The 25,385-nt window shown below is 37.3% G+C and overlaps 4 protein-coding genes across 4 annotated transcripts; 1 reads left to right on the top strand and 3 right to left on the bottom strand.

The window, feature by feature from the left end:
* Positions 1 to 686: 686 nt before the first annotated feature.
* LOC145234199 (protein unc-93 homolog A-like) lies at positions 687 to 4,273 on the bottom strand. Its single transcript, XM_080098955.1, has 10 exons — positions 4,182 to 4,273; positions 3,911 to 4,098; positions 2,931 to 3,111; positions 2,383 to 2,564; positions 2,087 to 2,321; positions 1,885 to 2,023; positions 1,568 to 1,741; positions 1,385 to 1,478; positions 1,024 to 1,202; positions 687 to 830 (listed from the first exon to the last, which is right to left on the bottom strand). The coding sequence occupies exons 1-10, from the start codon at positions 4,271 to 4,273 to the stop codon at positions 687 to 689; spliced, it is 1,608 nt and encodes a 535-aa protein (XP_079955081.1).
* A 3,191-nt stretch (positions 4,274 to 7,464) lies between these two features.
* Positions 7,465 to 8,283, bottom strand: LOC145234198 (uncharacterized). The gene has a single exon (XM_080098954.1). The coding sequence runs from the start codon at positions 8,281 to 8,283 to the stop codon at positions 7,465 to 7,467; it is 819 nt and encodes a 272-aa protein (XP_079955080.1).
* Positions 8,284 to 10,489: 2,206 nt separating this feature from the next.
* On the top strand, positions 10,490 to 14,437 carry LOC145234197 (protein unc-93 homolog A-like). The gene is made up of 10 exons (XM_080098952.1): positions 10,490 to 10,656; positions 10,881 to 11,068; positions 11,503 to 11,683; positions 11,864 to 12,006; positions 12,252 to 12,486; positions 12,918 to 13,056; positions 13,403 to 13,576; positions 13,703 to 13,796; positions 13,892 to 14,070; positions 14,278 to 14,437. The coding sequence occupies exons 1-10, from the start codon at positions 10,490 to 10,492 to the stop codon at positions 14,326 to 14,328; spliced, it is 1,551 nt and encodes a 516-aa protein (XP_079955078.1). The 3' UTR covers positions 14,329 to 14,437.
* A 3,541-nt stretch (positions 14,438 to 17,978) lies between these two features.
* Positions 17,979 to 22,487, bottom strand: LOC145234196 (protein unc-93 homolog A-like). The gene is made up of 9 exons (XM_080098951.1): positions 22,321 to 22,487; positions 21,869 to 22,056; positions 20,875 to 21,055; positions 19,637 to 19,779; positions 19,315 to 19,549; positions 18,956 to 19,094; positions 18,617 to 18,790; positions 18,433 to 18,526; positions 17,979 to 18,298 (listed from the first exon to the last, which is right to left on the bottom strand). The coding sequence occupies exons 1-9, from the start codon at positions 22,485 to 22,487 to the stop codon at positions 18,096 to 18,098; spliced, it is 1,524 nt and encodes a 507-aa protein (XP_079955077.1). The 3' UTR covers positions 17,979 to 18,095.
* Between the last annotated feature and the right edge of the window lie 2,898 nt (positions 22,488 to 25,385).

Genomic DNA, 25,385 nt, shown 5'->3' with positions numbered 1-25,385 from the left:
ACTGCGAAATTCAGAAAACGCTGGCCTGTAGTTTATGCCTAGTTATGGAACAGAGTTGGTGAGGCATGGGTTTTCAGTCTGTGACTTCCAACAAACAGGAGAGCCATTGCTACACCAGCTAATACGGCCTATAGTTTGTTTCACAAGCTGCACTAATAGGACCTTTTAGATCGAAACAGTGTGCACTGTCTGCGGCTTATTTAACTCACACAATCCTATGTTTAGTGGCTGGTTTTTCCTGTATTGAATTGGACCTGAGTGGCATCGAGGCAATTGGCACAATGTATTTTGTTGAACGTCACCGGGACGAAAATGTGACCAAACCCCAAAAACCCGTGCGACTTACAACTCTAATCTTAACATCAGGAATTTGCATTCAAACCTCTAAGATAGCTTAATGAACGTAGCTTAATGAACCAACCTGTCACTGCTTTTATTTATAATAGGCACATATATACCAAGCATCAAATGCATTCATATGAGGTCGCTCTGGAAAAATTAAAAAAAGGAATGACAAATTACAACATTATAACGAATCAGTTTTTACACAGTGGGATGCTGCAAAGCACTGTTTACAGAAGTAAGATTTCAAATCGGCACAGGCCTTGCATAAAATCATAACGAAACGTATGACAAGGGACGAAAAGCATGCAGGAACTTTGTTGGTATATCAAACTTCTTTTCCTCTAGAGCTCAGTCGAAAAACCACCGTTGTCGACCCCATTGGCGCTTATTGTGCTTACAGATGTCTTCCTAAATGCCATGTTATTCTTGCTTTTATGTTCATCATTAAATGTCACAGTTTGATTGGGTTTCTTTCTTTCTCGAAACTGTAAGATTTTGATCAAAAGGTTAATACCGCATAAGTCAATTATATGCCGATTTTGTTAGTTACCAACCCCATAAACTACAAACAACATTTTCCGCCCATGGGTCGATGTTCATTGCTCATATGATGCTACAATCTACGGTTAGCTATTTACAAATGTTGAAACACTTCCTAACCTAACGAACAAATCCTACCTCAACATAATAGTAGAGTGTCATGCCAACGATAAGAACAGAAAGTATCACCCAAAGTTTGTCTGAAACACAGACAAAGTTCTGATATCCAAAAGAAATCACGAATCCAATTGACTCCCAAAGCCGGTAGTTGGCAAAACTTGCTTCTTGGTTGCCTACGAAAAGCACTCCGTAAAGCGCTGCAACAAAAAAATCAACTGTGAAAATGTGGAAGTGTTTTTTGTCTCTGGTTTGTAATAATGCTAATCGGAAAACTCGGAATAACAGAGCTGTCAATTACTTAGATTATTAGAATTCATACTGAAAGTATCGACCAATACTATATTGTTGTAAAGATCATGTGCATGCAAATATAACTTACCGTTAAGCTGGGTCTGCCATACAGCATCTGCCAACCCCCAGAGAGCAGGAAGGACAAAAAAGAGAGCTACCTCGTTGGGATATGGCAACCACACCTAAAAATGGTCGGATATGACAACAAATTGCAAATCTATAAGCATTTCGAAAAATAGTAAAGCTTGGTGATAAACACACACTGACTAACTTGGAACGTAATGATGAGACCAAGATTGATGAGAGCAGCTACAGAAAAAAGTGGCCACCTTCCAACATACTTCTCAGCCCCACCGCACAGCAAAGAAAAAATCGCATCACAGCCACCGTAGCAAATCAACACAAATCCAACCCAGTTCACTCCGATTGGGCAAGTAATAAACGACTAAAAAACAGGAAATGGTTACAGCAAATGCCTCTGTTTTTGACTTTTAAGAACATTATTTTAAAGAGAGTAGGGCGCTGTCAATTGATTTTCATCCAAAGTAAATGGGTTGAGTTAAGACATACAATAAGCATACGCATTACCCTGGTGTAGTCTCCAGTTAGAAAAGCTTGCTCAAAGCCACTGTACATTGTGATAGGAATTAGCAGCAGTTGTCGCTTGTCCTTCATATGTTCTATTGTTGCGAATAGCAAAGCAAACAGCCCACGAGTTTCTTTTTCTCTGCAAATCAAAATAAACACATGTCTTTTTTTGCTTGCTTTTATATTGACCAAAACAAAATACCTTATTTTGATGTTGTCGACTGCAAGGGCCATGAGAAGTGCACCGCTCAAACCAATAGCAGTGTATATTCCCATTAGTATGTAGATTGTGTCGTCCGACGGACCGGAGCTATTGAGGTCGCTCACGGGACACTCACTGCTGTTATACTGGATTCTAGCTGCGTTTAAGTCACCCTGGCAGTCATTTTTACCACAATTTTCTTCAATATAGGTTTCGTTGAAGCATGTAGGGAATTCTGTATCATGAAGCAATATTTAGGTTTATTTATTGTTTAAAGAAGCGCAAGTTAAACTAACCAAGATCATTGATGACATCAGCCGACAGAACAAAAGATGAAATGAGATTTCCAATGATTTGCGTCGACTGAAAGAATAGGAAAAAAATTCCGAAGAACCTGTTTACTATTGCATCCACAAGTTTGGTTAAACTTATGTCGCTTTCCTCTCCATCTTTTTTGTCATGTGTTAAAATGGCGTACCTGCATGTTTTACAAAAAACATTTGGTTCCATTGCTGATCTGAACTAGATCAAATTCCAACGTTCTGAGACTTGGAGATGTTTAGGTTTAGTCTCAGAAATAATGATATCACTAAATACCTTTGTGTTCAATCTTTTATGTTAAAATTTAGACCGTATACAAATTTGGAAAGTTTAGCATTTCTTTATTGAAACGCAAAGGTATTTCGTTATTAAAGTATCTTCCGTTTCTAGAAAAAAGCAGCACCATAAGGTTTAAACTTGTGTTTGGTATGAGATGTGGAAAAAACGTTAGGAAAATTGCGTTACAGCATTAGAATTTGCCAGTATCAGTTTCTTTGGAATTATAGCTATAAATGTGTCAAACCTTTTAGCATTTGTTGTAAGGTAGGCACACTTGGCCGACCACAAGGGCGCAGCAGAGAGACCAACAAATATGGAGCTTGGCATAAGAGTTCCCCAATGTGGGTAGAAGTTAGCGAGTGGATATGTGACGTAACCGCAAATCGCTACAACGATCGTCCATTTGCAGCCGAGAAAGTTGATCACTGAAAAATGTCGCTGATTAAATTTTTAAAACTCATTTGTAAGCAATGGTGGAAAAAGCACCATGGAATATTCATGAAGCCTTCCAGATATTTCTTTAATCGTTTAGCGCAACGATTTGTTTGCCGATTGTTCCCTTAAATGGTTTATTTTGGTGTAAAAGAGCGGAAACCAATAACCGTCAGGCAGTTAAGCTATAAATTTTTTTGCAAAGCGTCATTGACCCGAAACTTCGTCTTTATGGTCACAAGGCTGTAAAGTTAGTTTTGTGAGAACATCCGCCATATAAACGTTTTCCACATAAAGATTACTACATTAGAGGTTTACGAGCACAATGTTAATTGGACAAATAAAAAAAATCTTTGTTCATTGTGGGACTTTCTGCTGCCAACGAACCTTCGATGTCAACAAAACAGTAAATTGTACACAACTTAGTGTTGGGCAGGACTTGCAATAAAAGTTACTCAACTCACATAAGGTATAAGGCCTTTTTTCGGTTAAAATGCATGTATATTTTAAAGATAAAATAATGCTTGGTACTTTTAAAAGAGGTGAAAACTGGTTGTACAAAGCATAAAGGACTGGTTCCCAAACAGGGGCCCATAACCCTGCAATAAGCCACAAAACCATGTTGGAGAAGCCACAGAGCTTTGAAGATGTACTGATTTGTGATGTTACACTAAATTTTAATTTTGTGTTAAATAAGTGGTTTCAAATGTTTTATGCATTTACCGATTTGAATAACATGAGCCACAGAAAAAAAAAGGTGGAAACCATTTATATAATGAGATAAATTTTTACCGTAAGTGGGAAGGAACAATGCCGAAATGATGAGCGTCCCGTATATAACAGATAGCGAAGCTGTTCCAAGTCCTTCATCAGAGTTAAGACTGGATTGAAGAGCGGATGCCCCGTTAAAAGCAGTAAAGTTTCCCACAAATGCGATGCAGATAAGGATCAAGTTCTTCCAAATCTTCCTTATTTCTTTTCTAAAGAAAATAAATAACCTCAATAACCTCATATCGATGAAAGTAAAACTGTAGTAAACTATTTTGTCACAATTATTTCATACTTTTTTTCCTCAGGATTAGATTTAATGCGTTTTAGATTTTCGATGTCTCCTTCCCACAATTCATCCGCCTTGATCGAACTTGTTTCGCTCATTCTGATACAAATTTAAAAGGAACAAACTGCGAAAGAGAAAGTGTCATAACATAATGCTTTGCATAAACCTTAAAACCTTTTGAAACTTTCTCAAGGCGTAAACGTCGTTTTGTGCACCTAAAAAGCTAGCAGTCAACAAGCCAGAAGCCTTCCGATATGCTTTGTCAAATTCTGACAAAATTTTGCTATTCTCTAAGCTGTGCATTAAACAGAAACTGAAGAGTGCCTACGTGATATTGATCTTTATATGTGTGCCTTACAAAAGATAATAAAACTCGAAATAGTGAGTAATAATCTCTAAAGGGTGAGCTATAAAACCAACTACTGCACCTCGTTGCTCACAGCGAATGCAGTGCAACGCAACGAAGCTTGTTGTGAATCGAAAAGTAAATCTTTGCACAAGGGGCCTGAGCATTGAAAACGTTTTATGGCCGCAAAACAAACTCAATCGCTGAACTCAAGGCCAGCACTTAATACAACTTCAGTTGTGATAATGAATAGTGCAGTGTTGTTTCAATTGATCCTGCGTTTATATTCTCTCGCGTTATGCGACAATTGATCACCTGACGCTAAGGAATGATTCAGTTTTGATTGTATTTACTTGGTAGCTTATATACTAACTTCGATCCCACTTTATCAGTAATGGTATTTTGCAATGTTTGGTTGCTCTGTTTACAAATCTTGTTTGCACAAATGTGAAAACATTTTCGCACGTAGCTGAATCAATCACTTTCTTTCATTGAATTCTTGTTTATTATAAATACAACACTGATAATAAATGTGATATCAGAGTTGCGAAAATCCGATTAATAAGTTAAAACGTGTTGAAAATATGCATTATAAAACTCGACATTTAAAGGCCGGTATGCAAAATTACAAACATTTTCACTTTTGAAAAGGTTTTATTGGTTTTCTTGTCATTCTGTCACACAACTACAAAAACAGCATAGTATTACGCTTTATTTGGGTGGTATGCAACATTAGTTCCCAATCTTGTATGTATCAAATACGTTGAGATTTTTTTTTTTGGACATCAACATACTTTTAATCAGGTGTTGATTTGTGGTCTCCGATACAATATAAAGCCTTGACTAAAGGTGTTAATTACAAAAACTCAAAATATAGTGATAGAAGTCGTAAAAATGGCAAAAATGCACCAGTCAAGCATCCAAAAGCGCAAATATTGTGTTGTATATACATTAACAACTTTGATCGTCGTCCCAGCAGACAAGCTAGTAGGCAATCACTTGATAAAAAACGATATTTTTTGTTTGTTTAAGAAACATTGTCATGGACTGTGAAGGAAGGAATCTTATTTGACCCTTCAGTTTACTTGATTTGCATTTTATCGAGTTTCGATGCGAATTTGTTGTAGTAACCTTCGTAGACCAAGTCGTTGGAGAGTCTATGAACAATGAAAACGAGTTCAAAAAACGCTGTTATCGGGTTAACAACCAACCGAATCAGCAATTTAGCGAGCTTAAAAGTCACCAAAAAAGGGTTTTGAATTGTCAGCTCTTAAAACTAAGTCATTGTTCAAACAAACGTAGTCTTTTTTGTATCTGCCATCTGATAAAAACCATAGGGCTGTTTGTCATCAAACCCATTAAGGGACACTCAAGGACGTTAAAGCCAAACAACAAAACTTCACCCTCATACTAACTCTTCGGAATACTTCGTGATTTGCCAGTTCATCATGTACATAGATATCGATTTTTTTTATTTTACATTTTTATTGTTTTGAAGAATAAGAAATTTCCGTACCTGACTTTAATGTTATCGACACCAACAGCCATTACAAACGCCCCAAAGAATCCGCTGGCAGTGTAAATTCCCATTAAAATGTATAGATTGTAGAATAAGTCGGTCCCGAAATGTTCAGATCAGAAACTGAACACTCATATGAGACCTTATAGGTCGAAACAGTGTGCACTGTCTGCAGCTTATCATTTATTGGCTCTATATGCTTTTACATTGAACACTCATAGTTGTTGAATTTCAATCTGGCTGCAGACAAGTCACCCTGGGAGTCACTTTTGCCACATTGTTGTTCAATAAATGTTTTGTTGTAGCAGGTAGGACATACTGCCAAGAAAATAATAAGCATTATGAAATATGAGTTTTGGCTAAAGCTAAACTCTGAATAAACTTCTGATCAGGAAATAACAAACAGAGACTGATAGTGGTGACAAACAAAATATTACCTACATCTAACAGTTGTATAATTATAACTTAACAGTTTTGTGCACTTGGCCGACCACAGGTTGCAGCAGAGAGTTCATCGATAACTAAACTTGGTATAAGAGTTTCCTAATGTGGATAAAAATTAGCGAGAGGATATGTGATGTAGCCGCAAATCGCTACAACGATTTGCAACTAAGCCAGGCAATTACTTGATGATAAAATGCACTTTTAGAAGCTCAATTTGTGTCTTAGTTGGTCCATACCTTTGAGAAACACTGTCCCAATGCAACATCTTTTTGATAACAAAGCTATTGAAATTTAAGTCATGTCAAGTTACAGAATCCACCAAAGAAACTTAACCCTGTGTCGTTCCAGCTGGCAGCTAAAACTCAAAAGTTTATGGTTCAATTTATGGTGCACACAAACGTGTTTTTACTCGTATTATTGGAGCCAGCACTGATTTGCATTCATTTTTTAATACAACAATTTTTGTTTACTTCCTATTACAAAGGTTGCTGTTTTAATTGTACTAAGAACTAACATTATTTCTGCGAACTGTACATAACAATATGGTGGTGAATATTGGCAGTGGCAAAACTGAACTTGACTTCCTGCCAATCTTCCACTACATTTCCGTGATATACTTCAGTTTACGTTACTGCAATGGAACAGACATGAGTGTATGTGTGTTTCGTACAAAAGTAAATGCATTTAGGTACACAAGACACGGACTTGAATAACAGCTTTAATAAAAAGCAAATTGCCAGCGACGTAGAGTAAAACGTATTCATTTTATTAAAACAAACGTTTCGACAAAACTATTGTCATCATCAGTGAAAATGTAATGCACAAGTGGAAACAAGCGCGTTTATATACAGAAAAAGTAAGGAGAAAAGTTTAATCAACTGCGTCACGCTGATAAAAGGTTGCCGACAAAATGGAGATAACGATAAAACCAGTGAATTAGGTGTTAAAAAGCCGCAGGGGCATCGAAGTTGTGTCCACGTTCAGCCCCGGTCATGTTGCTGGATAAGAAGCGACTCCAGAATAAACAAACGAATCCGATCTGACGTTGCGTCCAATATTTCTGGTTCTGTGAAGTTGACCCTATGCATAGGGTTAGTCTGGAGATGCCTACACACTTCCGATTTTTCGTTGGTCTGGTGCTCTTTTATTCGAGTTATTAAGTTTCGCTGCGTCTCACCAATATATGAGGACCCACACGAACATGTCAGCCTGTAAACAACACTGCAGCGGAGGTTGTTGCAAGGGCGGTCCTTGATAGAAAAGAAACTGCCAATTTTTGTCGGTTTGTGGATAACCCGTAGTTCCACATCGAGTATTGTGCGTTTCACAAATCCCTTGAGCTCACGCGCTATATTGTAAGATGTGGTTCCTATAAAGGGGAGGCGCATGGTCACCAATAGTGTGGTTTCCGATCGTTTGGGTGAAGATGGAAGTGTGGGGCGATGACATCTGTTGAGAAACCCTTTAACACACCCGTCAAGGAAGGTGACAGGGTATCCATTGGAGGCAAGCATGGATTTTACTGTTCGAAACTCTTGGTCCATGATTTTGTAGGAACTGGAGATGTTATATGCTCTTTTTATGAGGCAGTTAACGAGGTTGCGTTTATGGTGAAGGGGTACAAAGCTGTCCCACTTGCTGTAAAGTCCACTGTGGGTAGGCTTGCGGTAGGTGGTAGTGACTATGCCATTGGGTGTATTCGTTACGAGCACATCTAAGTAATGGATGGTGTTGTGTAACTCTAGTTCTTGTGTGAAAGATATGCTCGGATAAACTGCATTCAGCCTCAGTAAATGCATTGTTTGTTCTGTTTACTTCTTTGTCTACATAAATCCGTTTTTTTACTTGTTACTTGAGGAGTTAAGGATACTTGAAATATTTACTTAAACAGTTTGAAATAGAAGGAATGATGCCTCGTACAGAATTTGCATTAAATGTTGTAATCGTTTTGTGGTTGGTCCAAACCAAACAAATCAAATAATGTCTATGCTTCAAAAAGGCGACTTTAACCACTTTACCTGCCCGTCAAAACGTCTGCAGCTACACAACAACAAGGAACTTTTGCAGTCATTAAAAACCTATTGGTTGCTAAAGACGGCATTAGAATTCTTGAAACAACCATGTTTTTAAGAAAGTGACAACATGCTCATGTGGTTTTGATCGATGCATTAATTTTAATTTTACCACTCAGTCGTACAGCCATTCCGCTGCCCTATCAACAATTCTAAAATAAAGAGTTAAAGGCACGATGAGAACAGTTGAAGATACCAATCAGATTAAACTAAACACACTCTTCTTTAGAGTCAAAGCAAAGACTGTTTTGTTGTTTTTAAATCGTGCATCTGATATCTGCGGTAAATCTGTATTGCGTGCCTGCTATCATACATTGTGGTTACTCAATGGATTTTGAAACGTTTTGTTGGGCTATTATAACGAAAGATATAGTTTAGATTTGTTGTTATATTCACCAGTTGACAACAATCAACGTTTTATCCTGTACATATACGCAGAAATATCTTTGATTCAAGAAACGGGAACACGGTTTCTGACAGTTAACCTACTAAAGTAACTTCTATGTAATTTCTGCAGGATTACACAAGAGTGTTGTATCGCATAAGGGTTCATTAAACATTTAACACAACCGAACATAATTGTTACAATTGCTCAAAAAGTTTTGCGCTAATAGCAATGACATTAGTGTCATAAACGCAACCCACGACATGAGAGTCAAACCTACAAAACCCGAACGATCTAGCAAACACTGATAATCTTGCATATTATCCTAGGTGAGATACTCTTTTCAAGACAGGACTGTGACGTCACAAGTGTTTGTCGAGTTGTAGAACTGGTTTATGTACATTCTTTTGTGTTGCACTTCAGGCGTGAAAAGACAGTAAACCTCGGTTTAACCGGATTCGATTAATTTGGATCTTTGCCTATTTCGAACAAAATTTGAGGTACAATTTGAGGATTTGTAATGTGGTAAGGCTACTAATTCGGTGAATTCGTTTGGTCCAGACGGGTAGGCATTAACAGACCTTTACTGTATTACCATGATGTGTTTGTAGTTGATTGAAATATTGTACTCAGATTAGATAGCTGATCAATCAAAACAAACTTTGATCCTCAGTGCAGCTTCAAAACTTTTCATGCAAAGTATTGACACAGCAACAGGCCATTGCGTTGACACAGCATAAACGCATCCCTTTTTCGCTCGCACAAACATTGACATGTACCCCTGTCTCAGCTCAAGGCAAAGGAAAAGCTTTATATTTAGTCTAACAATCGTTTCGCTTGGTTGAATACGATTTGTTGCGTTGTATTCAAGGGGCTTCTATTCGACTTGCTTTGCTAAATAGTGCACGGTCACTGTAAGTTAGTTTTGTAGGAACAATCGAAAGATGCTGAATAGTGTACAGTTTTAGTGCAGGCAGTTTTAGCACAGGCAGTTTCAGTGATTTCCTCTTTGGATAAAACCATCCTCCAACTTTACGTTTTGTTGTTTAACGAGGTTTTTAGTACAGTGGTATTACGTGTTTGTTCGCAAACATACTGTATAACGTACGCAACCCGGTAAGTTAATGAAGCCTATTGCTTTTTACCGGTAATATTGTCAAAGCTAGCGCTTAGGACTGGGCTGTTTAAACCAAATACCGGTTTGACGTGTACGCAATTTCCTGTGCTACTATTGGCCAAAATGGAGGGCGTGGTCGGCTTTGTGGGTGGGACTGCCGTGTATTGGACTGAGGTTCTGTAAATTTGAACCTTTGGTACTTGTAACTGGTTTGACTAAATCTATTTGGTCCCCAACGCTATTTTTGTCTGAAACGTGGCTATACTGAGGCAGAATATATAACTGTTACATAAGTACGCACTGTTTCAAAATATACCATGTGTAGTACCTGTAAGGTATCAATGCATCGTACTCTTGTTTTCTGTTTAACTTGCTTCAATATAGCTAAGTGCAAGCTTGTAATTGTTGTAAAGTATTTGTAAGTAAAGACAATGGAAACTGAAGCTGACTCGCATAGCAATGACGGAGATGCCCATAAGCCCCACTCGAAAGAAGATGAACTTTGCAATCTCGCTGATGAGAAGAAAATAAAAGTTTCAATTTCACCTGAAAGCTTTGAAAATCTGGAAGTCATATTGGCAAGTCCTTGTCTTAAAAAGTAAAGACAAATCTATTTTTGCACACATCTTGCAACTTTGGATATTGGTTTGACCCACAATAAGTAGAAAAATATGTTTATGTTTTTTAAAACATAATTTACAAGAAGACAATAAATGTCAATATTACCAAATACATGCTGTCAGGCATAATATCAAGTTAATATAGCTCTTCTGGCAAATGTATTTTTATTCCGACGTTTACCAAATACATATATTACCTCAGAAAAGAGACCAAAAAGATTTGGAAAAATCTGATCATCATCTGTCTTGCATTTGTTGGCAATTTCACGGCTTTTAACGGCGCCTCCGTCCTTCAATCCAGTCTCAATTCTGAGGCAGGGCTTGGGACAGCTTCACTTTCTATTATTTATGCCACGTTGATTATCTCCTCAATGTTTTTACCTACTTACGGTAAGCTTGACAATGTAGTGTTGGTGTTAGGAAAGATTGCTACATACTAAATGATAACTTTTGTAAAAATGACACTATGGTATTTGCCAATTGTGCCTGAAATACTGGGGCACGTAATGATTTGACTTTATTGAGAAAATAGCTCAGTAATGTGGTTTCAAACGAAGAATGAGTACATGCCGAGTAGCGCATGGATGCTGCAGTAGTGAAATATTAACTCATACACTCCATCGTGGAATTAACATTTTGAATCCAAATATTTACACAGTGCTGTACTGCGAACACAAAATACTTAGGCTTGTAACCATTTTAATTATGAAGACAATAGACAAGAACTAGCTTTTTTAACTCGACATGATTCAGTTAATGCTGAACGGTTGAGAATTTAGTTGTCACAATTGTTGTCACTAAACTATTGTATATTTTTCTTCTAGTGATTAACTGGCTTGGTTGCAAATGGACGATCGTTGTATCGATTTGCGGCTACGTCTCATATTCTCTCGCCAATTTCTACCCACATTGGGGAACTCTTATACCAAGCTCGATACTTTTGGGACTCTCTGCTGCTCCCTTGTGGTCGGCCAAGTGCACCTACCTCACCACATCTGCTAAAAGGTTTGTCCCAAATCAAGATCAATCACGTCTTAAAATGCAAAAAAAAAAACACAAAAGGAACAGCAGTCTCATACCTTTAGCCGGCGCAGCACAACATTCTATGCGATATTTACTGAGCCAAAAAGGTCGACTGATTAATTACTTCCTACCAAAACAGGAGACAATTTTTGTTGTTTATAGATATGCGTTACTAACCAACGATACAACGGACGCAGTGGTGAACAGATTTTTTGGCATTTTCTTTCTGTTTTTCCAGTCTAGTACAATTATTGGAAACCTCATTTCATCTTTTGTTTTGTCAGCTGACAGCACAGAGAAACTTGGTAACTATATAAAACCGTAATGCATCAATCTTTCTGTTTTCATTCCAAGCTCACAATTTTAAATTTGCCATTTTTTAGATTTATATTTGCCATTTTTAGCTTATGTTCTACGGTTAGTTGTCAATGTTTCTATTTATTGCTACGTATGTATTGTACAATCATTAAAACCGTCTATCCTATTTTTCTACATTAGGTAAAAACTTGTTCGAATCCTAATACAATTCTTCTCATAACTTTCCATGCAGAATTTCCCACATGTTACAACGAAACATACATTAAACAGAGCTGTGGGGCTAATGACTGCCAGGGGACATTGTTGGCTGCTGAAGTAAATTGCAACAGCAGCGAAAGTCCAACCTCAAGGATTACCAGTTCGAGGCCGTCTAATTCTACAATCTACACGTTAATGGGAATTTATACTGCAACTGGTTTATGTGGTGCATTAGTAATGGCTGTTGGAGTCGACAATATCAAAGTCAGGTGGGCGTCTCGGTTTCTGACATTCCTTTAAAGAAATTTCAGATATGACTTATTAGACAAAATTATAAGCTATGCTCGTAGATTTGGTATATTTTGATTTTGGTTGGTTCCTCGGTTGTTTAAATAAATTTTGTAGTGTTATCACTCCTTAAGTTGGCCATGGGAATAGATTTGATGACAAAGCATGTTGTTGTTTTGTTGAGATTATCTAATCTAACTTAGTGAAAAACACACAGCAATTACAATTGCAACAAAATAACCACCAAGCCGAAAATAGCTGCGCAACGCAGAAATCTTATGGAGCTAAAAACAGTGTCGGGCATAATTCTAGGATCATGACTTACATCTACACCATATTTTGACGTGTCATTATGATTGTTGACTTAAACTTTAATGAAGGTGCTCGATGAAAAAATGTTCTAAACTTGCAGAGCCCAGGAAACTCGTGGACCGTTTGCACTGTTAGTTGCTACCTTTAAGCACATGAAAGACAAGAGACAACTTCTGCTTATTCCAATCACAATGTACGGTGGTTTTGAAATGGCATTCCTAACTGGCGACATCACCAGGGTAAAGTATTATATATTCTTATCACAATTTAACAAACGCATCAGCAAACATTGTTGTAGTAGATTTAAGGCTAAAATACATACGTGACTCTGAACTCTTATAAAGCATGTTAATATCAGTATGTAAAGTTTTGCAACGACCTTTGTTTCTTAACTTCATATATTTGACAATCTCTAGACCAGAGGTCTCAACCTTGTTTTCTCTCGTTGGTCCTTTTTAGCTTTTCAAGATAAAAATTACCCCTATATTTTTTTACCAAGCGAGTTCCGTCAAACTTCGGCGAAAATAAAGTCTATATGTGTTCATTACAAAACTGCTAACCTCATTTAGGGCTGTTTTTGTTCAGTCTTTCATTACGTGTCCTCTTGGTGTAAACTGGGTGGGTTTTGTTCTCATTTGCTATGGAGCTTGTGACGCAATTTTTTCACTTCTGGTTGGGAATTTGGAGAAATATACGGGAAGGAGTTTATTGTTTACTACAGCGAGTCTCATAAATATTGGACTGATCATCACGTTTCAGGTAAAATACAAAAGTATCAGAAAAGCTGTTCGTGTGATTGTTTTTAAGCATGTATAAATTCAGCATGCAGACGCAGTTGTAACTTCATGCCAGGCAACAACGCATGTTCATTACGTGCGTTTTTAGATATGGACTCCTTATCCAACCCAGGCTGGGCTATTCTTTATCCTCCCCGCACTTTGGGGTGTCGCAGATGCCGTGTGGATGACCCAGCTTAATGGTAAACCCAAACCAATTCAATCACGTTATAAGTTTAAAGCGTAAAATCATTGATTGTGGATATATAAGCAATCTAAAAATGTCTTTTTGTTGCAGCGTTATACGGAGTACTTTTCTTAAACAACCAAGAGGCAAGCTTCGCCAACTACAGACTTTGGCAATCTCTTGGTTTTGTGATAACATTCGCTTATCAAAATTTCATCTGTGTGTCAACAAAACTCTGGATCTTGTTTTCAGTCCTTGTCGTTGGAATGGCACTATATTACTACGTTGAGGTAGGGCTTTGCAAATTTTTTTTTCACGTGCTATAGCAAAAACAAATACAAGATGTTTAATAGAAACAAAAGCAAACCGAACAACCAAAAACATTTACGGTTTCTAATCTTCTGTTTGGTTAACGTATCCGAAACAAGCATGTGTATGGCTTATAAGCGTTTGGTTATACGTTGTACAAACACAGCTAAAATTTTGTCAATTTACAGTATCAAGAACGTCAGAAGATTCCTAAAAAAGAAAGAAGTGAAAAATTGTAGCGACCAGTATAAGTGCCAAAACAAAGGAAAGAGTAGAAAACGGCAATAGCGTATGAAGGGGTAGAAATTTTATGCAGAAAATTTTGCATGTGTAAAAGCTAGAGCGGCTAGTGACTGTGTCTATAAGCTTTGTAGCTCTCCTCAATTGTATACACTATATTTAACTTATAACCAAAAGTAAAGAATGCACAAAATGTTGGCTTTTAGACTCTACCTATAGGCACCTTCGTTTTCATGTGGACTGTACTTGTACGCACTTTTACATGCTTTAAAAAAGAAGCAGTTGATTATTTTTCCAAATCGTTAACTACTCTTAACATGCAGTATCTTATAGGCGCAGAAACACAATTGCTTTGGCAATAGATTAATTATTTTGAGATAAAATAATTCTTTATTATTTTATGTCGAACACAAAATGTACCAAGTTTGTTTTAAAGCCAGGGTACAGCTGTAAAGTGATCTTTTTTATTACTGTACAACGTTCAGTAATCATGCATATTAAATGACTATTGTTAGTCGAAAATCGTACATTCGCTTTTGTATGAACTATATGTTTATTTATTTTGAAAAAAAGTTTTGTTTTCTTAGCGCGCTGTCTGTAAAACTGATTGCGTCGCAGGCAGAGGCAGCACTGTTTCTTTTTTTTCTCATTTCTTTAAGCACAGACATGCGAGTGCTATTTTGTTTCAAAAGCGTAGCTTTGTATTATACCTATTTAATAGTGTGCAACGTGCAGTACTTTTATGTTTAAAGAGCTCTTCTGGCAAATGTGATTTTATTCCGACGTTTCGACGTCCTATACAGGTCGTCTTCATCAGGGTAAATAACACTGAATGCGACTAGTACAGTGCATGATAAACAAAGGAAAAAAGAATGGAACGCAAGCACGTAACAACGCAACGAAAACACCGCGCGATAACAAATGATTGGCCCTCTAATCTTTAAGCAGGTGCCTGTAGCACGCTGGAAGCATCACATGTGTTTTGATGTTCATTGTGTTGCCCCGTTGGTGAATATTCCATGACTCAAGAAATAGTCTTTTCCTGTAGTCAGGCTCCCGGGCCACAACAGACGCCGCATTAAAATCAATACGGTGGCCTTGTGATTGGACAGGGCCGACTTCTTCGCGTCGCTGTTGGCAACATCCCGTTGATGTTCTTTTCGGCGGGCGTTGAGTGACCTTCCAGTCTCCCCAATATATAGTACTTTCGTACTATCTTATCTGTTACTTCTTACTTTGGACATAATATGTGTTTTCGTCTCCTCGTAATGGCATGTTTTACACCTCTGCCATGTGTAGCGTAAATCTTATGTTATATGCTTCACAAGAGTCACTTCAAGAACACAAGTTTTTCTGTAACAAAACCAGGGCCCTGTTTTGGTTAGACATTCGGCGCTGCGGTTGTAATAACAATTGATACTTACAACCCGGATTTACTACAGCGCTGAATACCGCGCAGTCATAGGTAAAAGTGCCAGTAGTCATCTTTCTTACTTTAACCAAAATAAAAATTCTCACAAAGGAAAAGACAAAGTGAAGTTGTTTTTTGTTTGTTTCATTCCTATAATAGTGGAATATCTCATTTTCTTTAACTTTCGTTTTGCTGGAATTAGTCTAGGCCTGTCTGTATTTGTTTAGTATACATAACAAACTCGTCAGCTTGCCACCCAAAACCTTATCTGCTCGAAGGGTTGTATAGGGTTTCATTTCGGTGGGTTTTTTTCGGTACCAACTTGCGACTGAAGAAAGTATTGTTACAATCCATAATTAACTTTAGTTGTGTGCACCGGTTGGGACTTTTATTGGACTCCATAATGATAATTTCAAAAGCACCTTTAAAATGATTATGAGTTAAAAACTTGCAAGGATTTTTAAGACTGATACTATGCATTTTGTGACTAACAAAAGTAATGTATTTTTGTGACCAACAAAAGTAATAATGTAAGGAGTATGCGAAGGATTATACGTTAGGCACCCGTGCAATATTTCTCTTTTACAAAAAAGTCATCTAACACCAAAGGGTCAAAAAGTGTACGGCCATTAAGTATGTTTTACTAAGCTGAAATTCCTGATTTATTCCAAAAACTCTGTAATAAAACTCACCAACCGGCCAGATTAAGCTCACTTAACTTACTATTAGTCACTTGAGGGCACTGCTTCCCTATTTAGAAGCCGTGTATGTGATTTCTATCCAAATCTGCATCTTACAAAAAATATTTATTTGAAGTCCATGCTCTCTCCAACTTTTTATTATCACCATATTCCGCTTAACTTAGCGGCTAATAAACTAATTATTAATGGTAGATATATATGTTATGTTACGATAGCGGCAGAAATTTGTATGTGCAATCAAGTGCACTTCGTAATAGTTCTATAGCGAGCAAAAATTTTCTGTCATAATTATGTAATTAGCTTGTGGTTATTTCGTGGAAAGTGAAAAGTTAAACTTCTTGTTTTTTTTGTTTTTTTGCAAATGACTTCTTGACGTTTTTTCAGCTGGTGTAGATTTGTTAATTCCAGGAAAAACGCTTTTGTGTTCAGGATTACTGTAGTACTAAGAAGGACTAATAAAAACCGAATTGTGTATTGTGCTTTCTCCGCCGTAGCAGCTAATACCGTCTTCGTCAATAATAACGAAAGTGGATCGGTAAGCGACAAATAACGCATTTATGCACGGTAATTTCACGTTACTAGCAAAACCATGTCTATACTTCGAAATATTTACGAGGATTTACCACTGGAAAAGCTTTTCGTAACAGCTGATGTATATCAAAACAGTTACAAAAAAGGAATTCCTTGAAGCTAAAAACTTGATCTGCTTTTGTCCATGGAAATAAGTTCGTCCTGTTTTCCATCAAAAAAATCTCGAAAAATTAAGTTGCTTGCATACTAAATGACGATTATGGTGTACCACATGGCGCTATTGGATTTGCAGCAGTTCTTTCAAAAGGTGGATATACGCATGTGTCCGAATTTACTCAGCTGTTTATTTGATCAGCCATTGTTGGAATGCAAGTCCAGGGAACTTTCTTATGCTATTGAGATAGATAGTTTTTCGCCACTTTTCCTTTTTCTGGAATCTTTTGTCTTTCTTGATACTAAAAACAAACAAATGTAAGTTGTGTGAATTATGTACATATACACAAAAGCTTAGACGCTTTAAACCAGGGGTTCTTAACCAGGGGTACGCGCACCCCCAAGGGGTGCGAGAACTGTTCCTAGGGGGTGCGGGGATGCTGAATCATTAAGGTTAGTTAGGTATATTCTATTTAAGCATATACAGAAGGGGGAGCGAAAATTGGTTGGTGATTTGAAAGGGGGTGCGAAAATTGGTTGGTGATTTGAAAGGGGTGCAGCAAGGAAAAAAGGTTAAGAACCACTGCTTTAAACAATCAAGTAAATGAAATACATAGGATTTCAATACTTGTCTTAAAGGAATTTTTATCATCAAATTTCCATTTTTTCTTGGTAGAGGCGATAGAAAAAACAAACATAACTTTAACAGAGCATATATGCGCTGATCGCAAGATACGCATCCGGCAGTGATTCAAGCACAAGCCCGAACTCGCCCCGACCTACAACGCTGGTATAGCATAAACTTTGTGCTTTATGATTCAGTTTAAATTTTACTGTAAAAAAACAGCACCTCCCTTCGTAGGTTAAACATTTAACACCGCGTTTTTTTTAAATGGCAAAACAAACGTTGATGTTCCAACCCGGATCCACTACGGTGTTGCAACTTTGATGCTGTTACATTTCACTACCACTAACGCTCAATGAAAATTCTTACCTCAACATAGTAATACAGCGTCATCCCGATAAAAACAACACTCAACAGAACCCAGAGTTTTGTTGACAAGCAAATAAAGTTTTGATAAGCAAATGCTACGACAAACCCAACTGATTCCCAAAGTCTGTAGTTGGCAAAGCTTGCTTCTTGGTTTGTAAAGAAAAGTACTCCGTACAACGCTGCAACACAAGATAACATTTCTTAAACTGATCAATACAAACTTTCTGTTATACCACAAAATGATTTTACACTATTGACTGAAATTCAACTTATAAGCTTATAACATCACCAAGTTAAATAATTTTTTATTTACCGTTAAGCTGAGTTTGCCACACAGCATCTGAGATCCCCCAAAGTGCAGAAAGAATAAAGAACAGCGGTACTTGACTTGGATAAGGAGTCCATACCTAAAAATAAGTATTAAGCATTAAATCAAGCTGCAAATGCTTTTACCAGTTCAGAAAAACATCGTATTTAAGTGCCTGACATTTATTAACCTGCATTGTGATAATAGCCCCAATACTGATAAGAGCTGCAGCTGTCAACAAAAAAATCCGTCCAGTAAATTTCTCCAACACCCCGACAAGAGGTGAGAAAATTGCATCACAAGCACCATAGCAAAAGAAGACAAATCCCACCCAGTTGACCCCAAGAGGACAAGTAACAAAAGACTGAATAAAAAATATCAAAAGTCAGCACAGCTGAAACCCTATTCACCCTATAAAAGCTGACAAAAGCGTTATGTCATGCATGTAAAAGTCCAAATATCGAAGTATGATGTGTTCAGTAGATGGTTTACTTGTGATTAGGTTAAACTTGCTACCATGATCGTTTACCCGTGTAAAGTCGCCAGTTAGGAATGCCATTTCAAATCCGCTGTACATCGTGATAGGAATAAGTAAAAGCTGTCTCTTGTCTTTCATTTGGTTAAATGATGCGATTAATAAAGCAAACGGTCCACGAGTTTCCTGGGATCTACAAGATGTACGCGGATATGTATCGTTAAAATCCGTAACGGTTACTATGTGGCCTAAGCCTTTTAGGTGTGAACAAAAGAACAGAAACATTACATTTCAAAGTAAACACAAGCATATTCAATTTAAGCATTACTAACACAAAACAACTTTCTTCGAATTTGTCAAATCCGCCAATAAAAATCAGTATGTTCAATAATTTTCAACAGTAAAAAGCCCACCTGACTTTGATATTGTCGACACCAACAGCTGATATAAGTGCACCGCACAAACCAGAGGCAGTATAGATACCCATTAAAATATAGATTGCGGAGTTGGACGCTCCCGAACTTTCTAGTTCAATGATAGAGCAGTCACTGCTGTTGTATTTGACATTGGCAGTTGACAATTTGCCTTGGCAGTCATTTTTGCCACAAATTTGTTCAATAAGTGTCTCGTTATAGCAGGTGGGAAATTCTGCAGAGAAAATAAACATCGGGTTGGATATCTAGTCGGGTTGGTAGTAAACCACAAAGACGAAATTTCACATTATTAACACTTTACCAAGTTTTTCTGTGTTGTCAGCTGATAAAACAAACGAGGAAAGTAGGTTTCCAATAATCAGACTTGACTGGAAAAATAGAAAGAAAACGCCAAAAAATCTGTTAACCACTGCATCTGTGATATCATTGGTCAGTAACGCATACCTAAACAATAATTGAGAGTTTGAAAATAACGGTTTAGGTCTTCTGACAGAATTCGCAAGTCTATCAAGTACCGTTAGACAAATGACAAAGTGTCCGTTTTTTTCAAGTTGATACATTTGAATGGTATGCTTACTGCTCCAAACAAACTGGAGTGCCGTAAAAGGCTACATTAGCTCGTATGGCCTATCTCTCGTCACCAGCTGCACTGATGAGACCTTATAGTTCGAAACAGTTTGCACTAAATCAGGGGTGTCAAACTCATGGGGCTTCGAGGGCCACATTGCAGTTGGAAATTATGCCAAGGGCCGCATGTGATTTTTAATCTAGTTTTATAAACTTTAACCAGGGCAGCACAATCTTTTCGCCACGACGGCCGTATTGCAGATCCTTATTTCACCTTGTTTTAAAATTACAGATGTAAAGAAATAGGTTTATATCATATGTATACCATCTATTGACGCCCAAAAAGCCCAGACTAATTTCCAACTTGATGGCGCAGATTGAGCTGCACAGTGTGAAGATCAGTCTTAATTGTTTATGACGTCATAATCTATATTGTGATGCCTGTGGTACCTGTTTTTTCGCATTGTTAGTACACAATAGGCGCAAAAAGTCTGACGCATATGGCTATTTAGGATGGTAATACTTTTTTCAGTACCACAAAATATGTTTAGAGCAGTTTGAAAGTCAAAATATTTGGCAAATGTGTTTTATTTACGTCACGGCCGCCAGTACATATAATGTATTTTAATAAACATGTTCATGGCCGCACAAACTCGTCTCTGTGGCCGCATGTGTCCGCACGGCCGCAAGTTCTGCACCCCTGACTGAAACTAAACGCTTTTTTTAGTTAGAGGAACGGTTTACTATCGTTTCTATTCATAACATTTTTTTTATTTCTTTATTAAAGTTCTAGCTGTAAATGTCCGTTTAATGAATAGCTTCAACTTTGAATAGTTAAAAAACTGTTATATTTGGATAAAAATCTGACTAAATACTACAATTTTTGTTTTGTTTGAGGGCCGCATTAGAGGGCTTGGTGGGCTGCATGCACGTTAGACACCCCTGCACTAAATGATCTTTTTTAGGACAAACCTTTTAGCAGATGTGGTGAGGTAGGTGCACTTGGCAGACCACAGGGGAGCAGCAGAGAGTCCGAGGATTATGGAACTTGGTATAAGAGTTCCCCAATGTGGGTAGAAATTAGCGAGATAATATGTGACGTAGCCGCAAATCGCTACAACGATCGTCCATTTGCAACCAAGCCAGTCAATTACTAAAAAAGAGAAAAATTAGAATGTTCATGGTAAAATTTTGCCAGTTACAAACTACGTTAAATAGCAAAGCGATATTTGGTGCAGGACGACTTTTTTCCCTGGGGTTGCGTATTTCTAGAGGTTGCTGTTTTATGATTGTCCGGCTGATGATATGATACCAGTGTGAACTGCTGCGCCTATGCGCTAAATTAGCTTTTCACTGCATTGTCCTAATCTAATTGCTATACTGTTGCTTGTAATCATTTGCAACCAAATGAACGAAATCAGTTAATTAAAGTGTTGGTGGCTAGCAACAAGTAAGGCACCCTTTTGGTAACAGAAAGTATTTTATACCTTAGCTACGGATAAGATTGCCATAAGGGAGCAGTACTGTGACCTATTGGCCTGTTATGCATTCTTTCCGGAAAACTACTTAATTGATTGGACGATGTTTTGATTGTTTAATCTACGTTTTAAATTGAATCAAGAGCAGTTTACAATAAAAATACCGAAGCTCAACGCCCACAAAAATGTGTTTCAGGTTATCAATTTAAAGCGTTAAAATTGGCAATTTAAAACGTTGTAGTTAGTTTTTAATCTGACATACCTAACTATAATTAAACCAACTCCTGAAAAATAACTAAAACAACAGAATTGAAAGTTAAAAAAAATCAATGCAGCGAAACATCTGGTGGTAGCAAATTGGTAATGGCCTGGGGTCCGCTACCCAACTGAAGATAGATAAAATGATAATATGCAACTTTTCATACAAATTATCATGTTTTTGCATCTGTGTTTTGTGGTACCAACCGAAATACGTATAGTAAACTTACCATAAGCTGGTAAAAACATTGCAGATATAATTATTGCAGCATAGATAACAGAAAGTGAAGCGCTCACGAGTCCTGCCTCGGCATTAAGACTGGATTGAAGGGCGCTGGCGCCGTTAAACGCAATAAAGTTACCAACAAATGCAAGACATATAAGAATCAGGTTCTTCCAAATCTTTCTGATTTCGTTTCTGTGAAGGAAAATGTGTGTTAGGTGATTATTATCACGGGTTTCGTTTCAGATAATACCCCAATTAAGATATACTATTTTAGAATGGTGGTGCAAATACACCTAGTTTACAAATGTATTCATGGCATTAAGATGATTTTACTCAAGATATATAGTGATTTCGGCCTTCATTCACATTCACACAATAACGTTTCTTTTGGGTGCATTAAAATTAAACCTTATTTGCCATTTTTTTTAGTGCAAATAATAACAAAAATGTTTCTACCTTTTTAGTGAAGGACACGCCAGTATCACTTCCAAATTTTCAAAGCTTTCATCCGAATTCGAAACACTTATTTCCTTTTCACCGACGAGGTTGCACAGCTCATCCTCTTTCAAGTGCGGGTTTGGGGCATCAGCGTCACTGCTCCTTGAGTCTAATTTAGTTACCATGATCTTCACTCGCATGTACAAAAAGTTTCCTACATTTACAACCTTGCACAATTGGTAAACATAAAAAAAGGTTACAGCAGATTTGAAGGCAACACTGAGTTAGAAAAAAATATGCAGAATGTCTTAAAATGGTGGAGAAGTAGACCTTATATCTTAGCTATAGACAGGGTTGCCATCGACTTGAAACCAAAAATAAGGACAACTGAAAAATTAATGTTTTTATACGAAATAAAACAAACGTTTTTAAACAAATCTTTGCATTTGTACGAGCCATGACATATCATATGCAATATTTTGTCAGAAACAATTTGTTCAAGCCACTCCTTGTTCGTAGAAAATACTTTGTGCATCTCACGACAGCTCAGGTCTAGGTTTACTTTTACTTGTAGCAAGGATTTGACCAGTAATTGTTGAAAATAAGACAAAATAAGGACTCAAGTCAAAAATAAGGACATTTCTTAGAAATAAGGACAATGGACTTTTCTAAGACATAGCCCTTCAAAATAAGGACAAATCTTAGAAATAAGGACGGTATGGCAACCCTGGCTATAGACATAATGTACGTTATGAATTTGCAGTACCTGAGTATATAAAACACATAAATAATAAACTTTTAATAATAAACTGGTTTGCCACAAAACATTTGGTTTTGCAGAATGATACGGTCATCTCATGTTTTAGGCCCTCTCTTGTCTCTCATGACACTAAAGTTGGAAGTAGATTCTGAAAACATCTATGGTGCATCTAATTTTCCAGTAATTGCTGTCTGTTGATTGCCGCTTTTTCTCACTACATCTTGTGTTGCAATGTATTGAGTTGTGTGACGTAACAATTATCAGCCAGTTTTGTGTGATAACGCAACGTGGTTTAGTTCTTTTCGTTACTGACTTCCATGCAGCAAGCTGCTACTTACGTCGGTTATATTAAAAGACGTATTTTAATGTGTTGATGATCGTTATTGGTCACTTTGTACATATGTGTTTTGTACATAACAATTCCTAAATATTAATTACTATAACTGATGTGAGTTTACCTGTGATAATTTATTATGTCATTTCGCCTTGCAATAGTTGCTTTTTTTGGTGTTGTTAGCCTGCAAAGTGTGCTACAAAGTCTTACCTTATACAAATGTACAAACGTAAGGTTCGTTTTTAACTCTTTACTAACTTCCCATAACTGTGCACCGTATGCCGAAGTCTCTCAAAACAAATCTGTAATGGTTAGATAAATGCAAGCACTATCAGCCTCAATCAAGTTATTTCTGTATGATGTTCAAAAACACAATGGATCATCTCGTTATGCAAGTGCGAAAAACTTCGTGGCTGTCATAGTCATGCCTCGGGTTAAGTTTTATGGCGATTTTGACCGGCTTAACAGTACTTAAGGATGTCTTATTCGATTTCGCGAGTTTGGTTTTCGTACTTTCCACTTGACAATTGCAGTGACCAACTATATCAGTAGTTCTCAAACTGTGCGTCGCGACGCCCTGGTGCGTCGTTGCAATTTTCCAAGGGCGTCGCAGAATAGTTCCGTTTCGTGTTTTTTTTTGTTGTTGTATCATCAAACACAACTTTAAGAGTAAGTTTCCTCATTAACTTTGATTTGCTGGTGCGTCGCAAGTTCACAAAACTTTTCCAGAGGCGTCGCAACAAAAAAAAAGTTTGAGAACCAATGAACTATATAATACTGTACAATGTTCACATTACAGCGCCAGCGTTTTGTGCGTAGGGCATATTACGGAAGTTTTGAGAAAAACTATTTCCCAACACTCTCTGCGTATATATTTTTGCATCAGAGGAAAACGCTGGTCATGTTACTGTTTCGAAGCCTTTTTTTCAAAGCGTTGAATATGCGTCGTTACTATTCGGAACTCCGCCAGTCTCACTAAATAGCAAACATTTGTAATTGTTTTGTTATGATACCAAATTGTAACAACCTGCCTACATCAACTACAACACCTTTTGTGATCCTAACTTTGTGAACAGACGTTTATTTCAGCAAAGCTGTAAGTCGGGCCGAACCTAAAGTTTTTGAAAAAAAAAACATTACGTGCAAACAAAGTGCGTATTGCTCCGTACATCTGTACATTGTTGATAGCAGAAGTCCAATACCTCTTTATCACCAGAGACATTACGACCCTTTCAACCAAAAAGGCCCGCTATTCGCCCTTTTTTACCTCTTAAAAGGCACGTTTTCGTTCCCGGCTCATTGCAACGCAAAGAATGTTTAAAAAAAGTCATTTACAAACCAGGTTCAAAATAGAGCGAAGTAAAGATGACCTTTTAGCTGTTAGACTTTGTAACAAACCTGAAAATCATCTGCATATTACTTGTTGTTGACAACAAACTCTCTGCTCCAAAAAAAAACATACACACGACGACTGGTGATAATTATACAATGTTGTACAAAACACAGTAAACCAGGCGTACACGAGTCGTTGTATCAAATAAAGCCGGACTCCTAGGCATTCCCAGGCGGCAAATTACATATTTCTAGCATATGTGTTGCCGCCTGGGAATGCTTGGGAGGCCAGTTTGACTTGGTAGGGCGTGATCTACTGTATATATTAATGTGCGTTATTGCTGGTCTTCATGAACGCCTGATGGTTGATCCAAGTATTAAATACATGTTCATAGCTGTTAGGCCATATTTAATTTGTTGCAATTCGGAACAAAACATTTAAGGCGATAACCTGTTCTATATGCAATATGTAGATAACTACTTAACTAACGAATGTACAATGCAGGTAGGCAATAAAATAAAACCATATGAGATCACCTAGTACAAAAAAAAGTATGCGGTTTGTTTGCATTTCTTTTTTCAACATTTAAGGTAGTTTCAAAACAAGATAAAACGTGTTTACAATTGTAAATAAATCACAGTGCGCATCACATTCAA

The sequence above is a fragment of the Phallusia mammillata genome, chromosome 6 (assembly GCF_965637545.1).
Source record: "Phallusia mammillata chromosome 6, kaPhaMamm4.hap1.1, whole genome shotgun sequence".
Taxonomy (NCBI): domain Eukaryota; kingdom Metazoa; phylum Chordata; class Ascidiacea; order Phlebobranchia; family Ascidiidae; genus Phallusia; species Phallusia mammillata.
The sequence above is the reverse complement of the archived record's forward strand: the minus strand, read 5'-3'. Positions and strand labels throughout refer to the sequence as shown.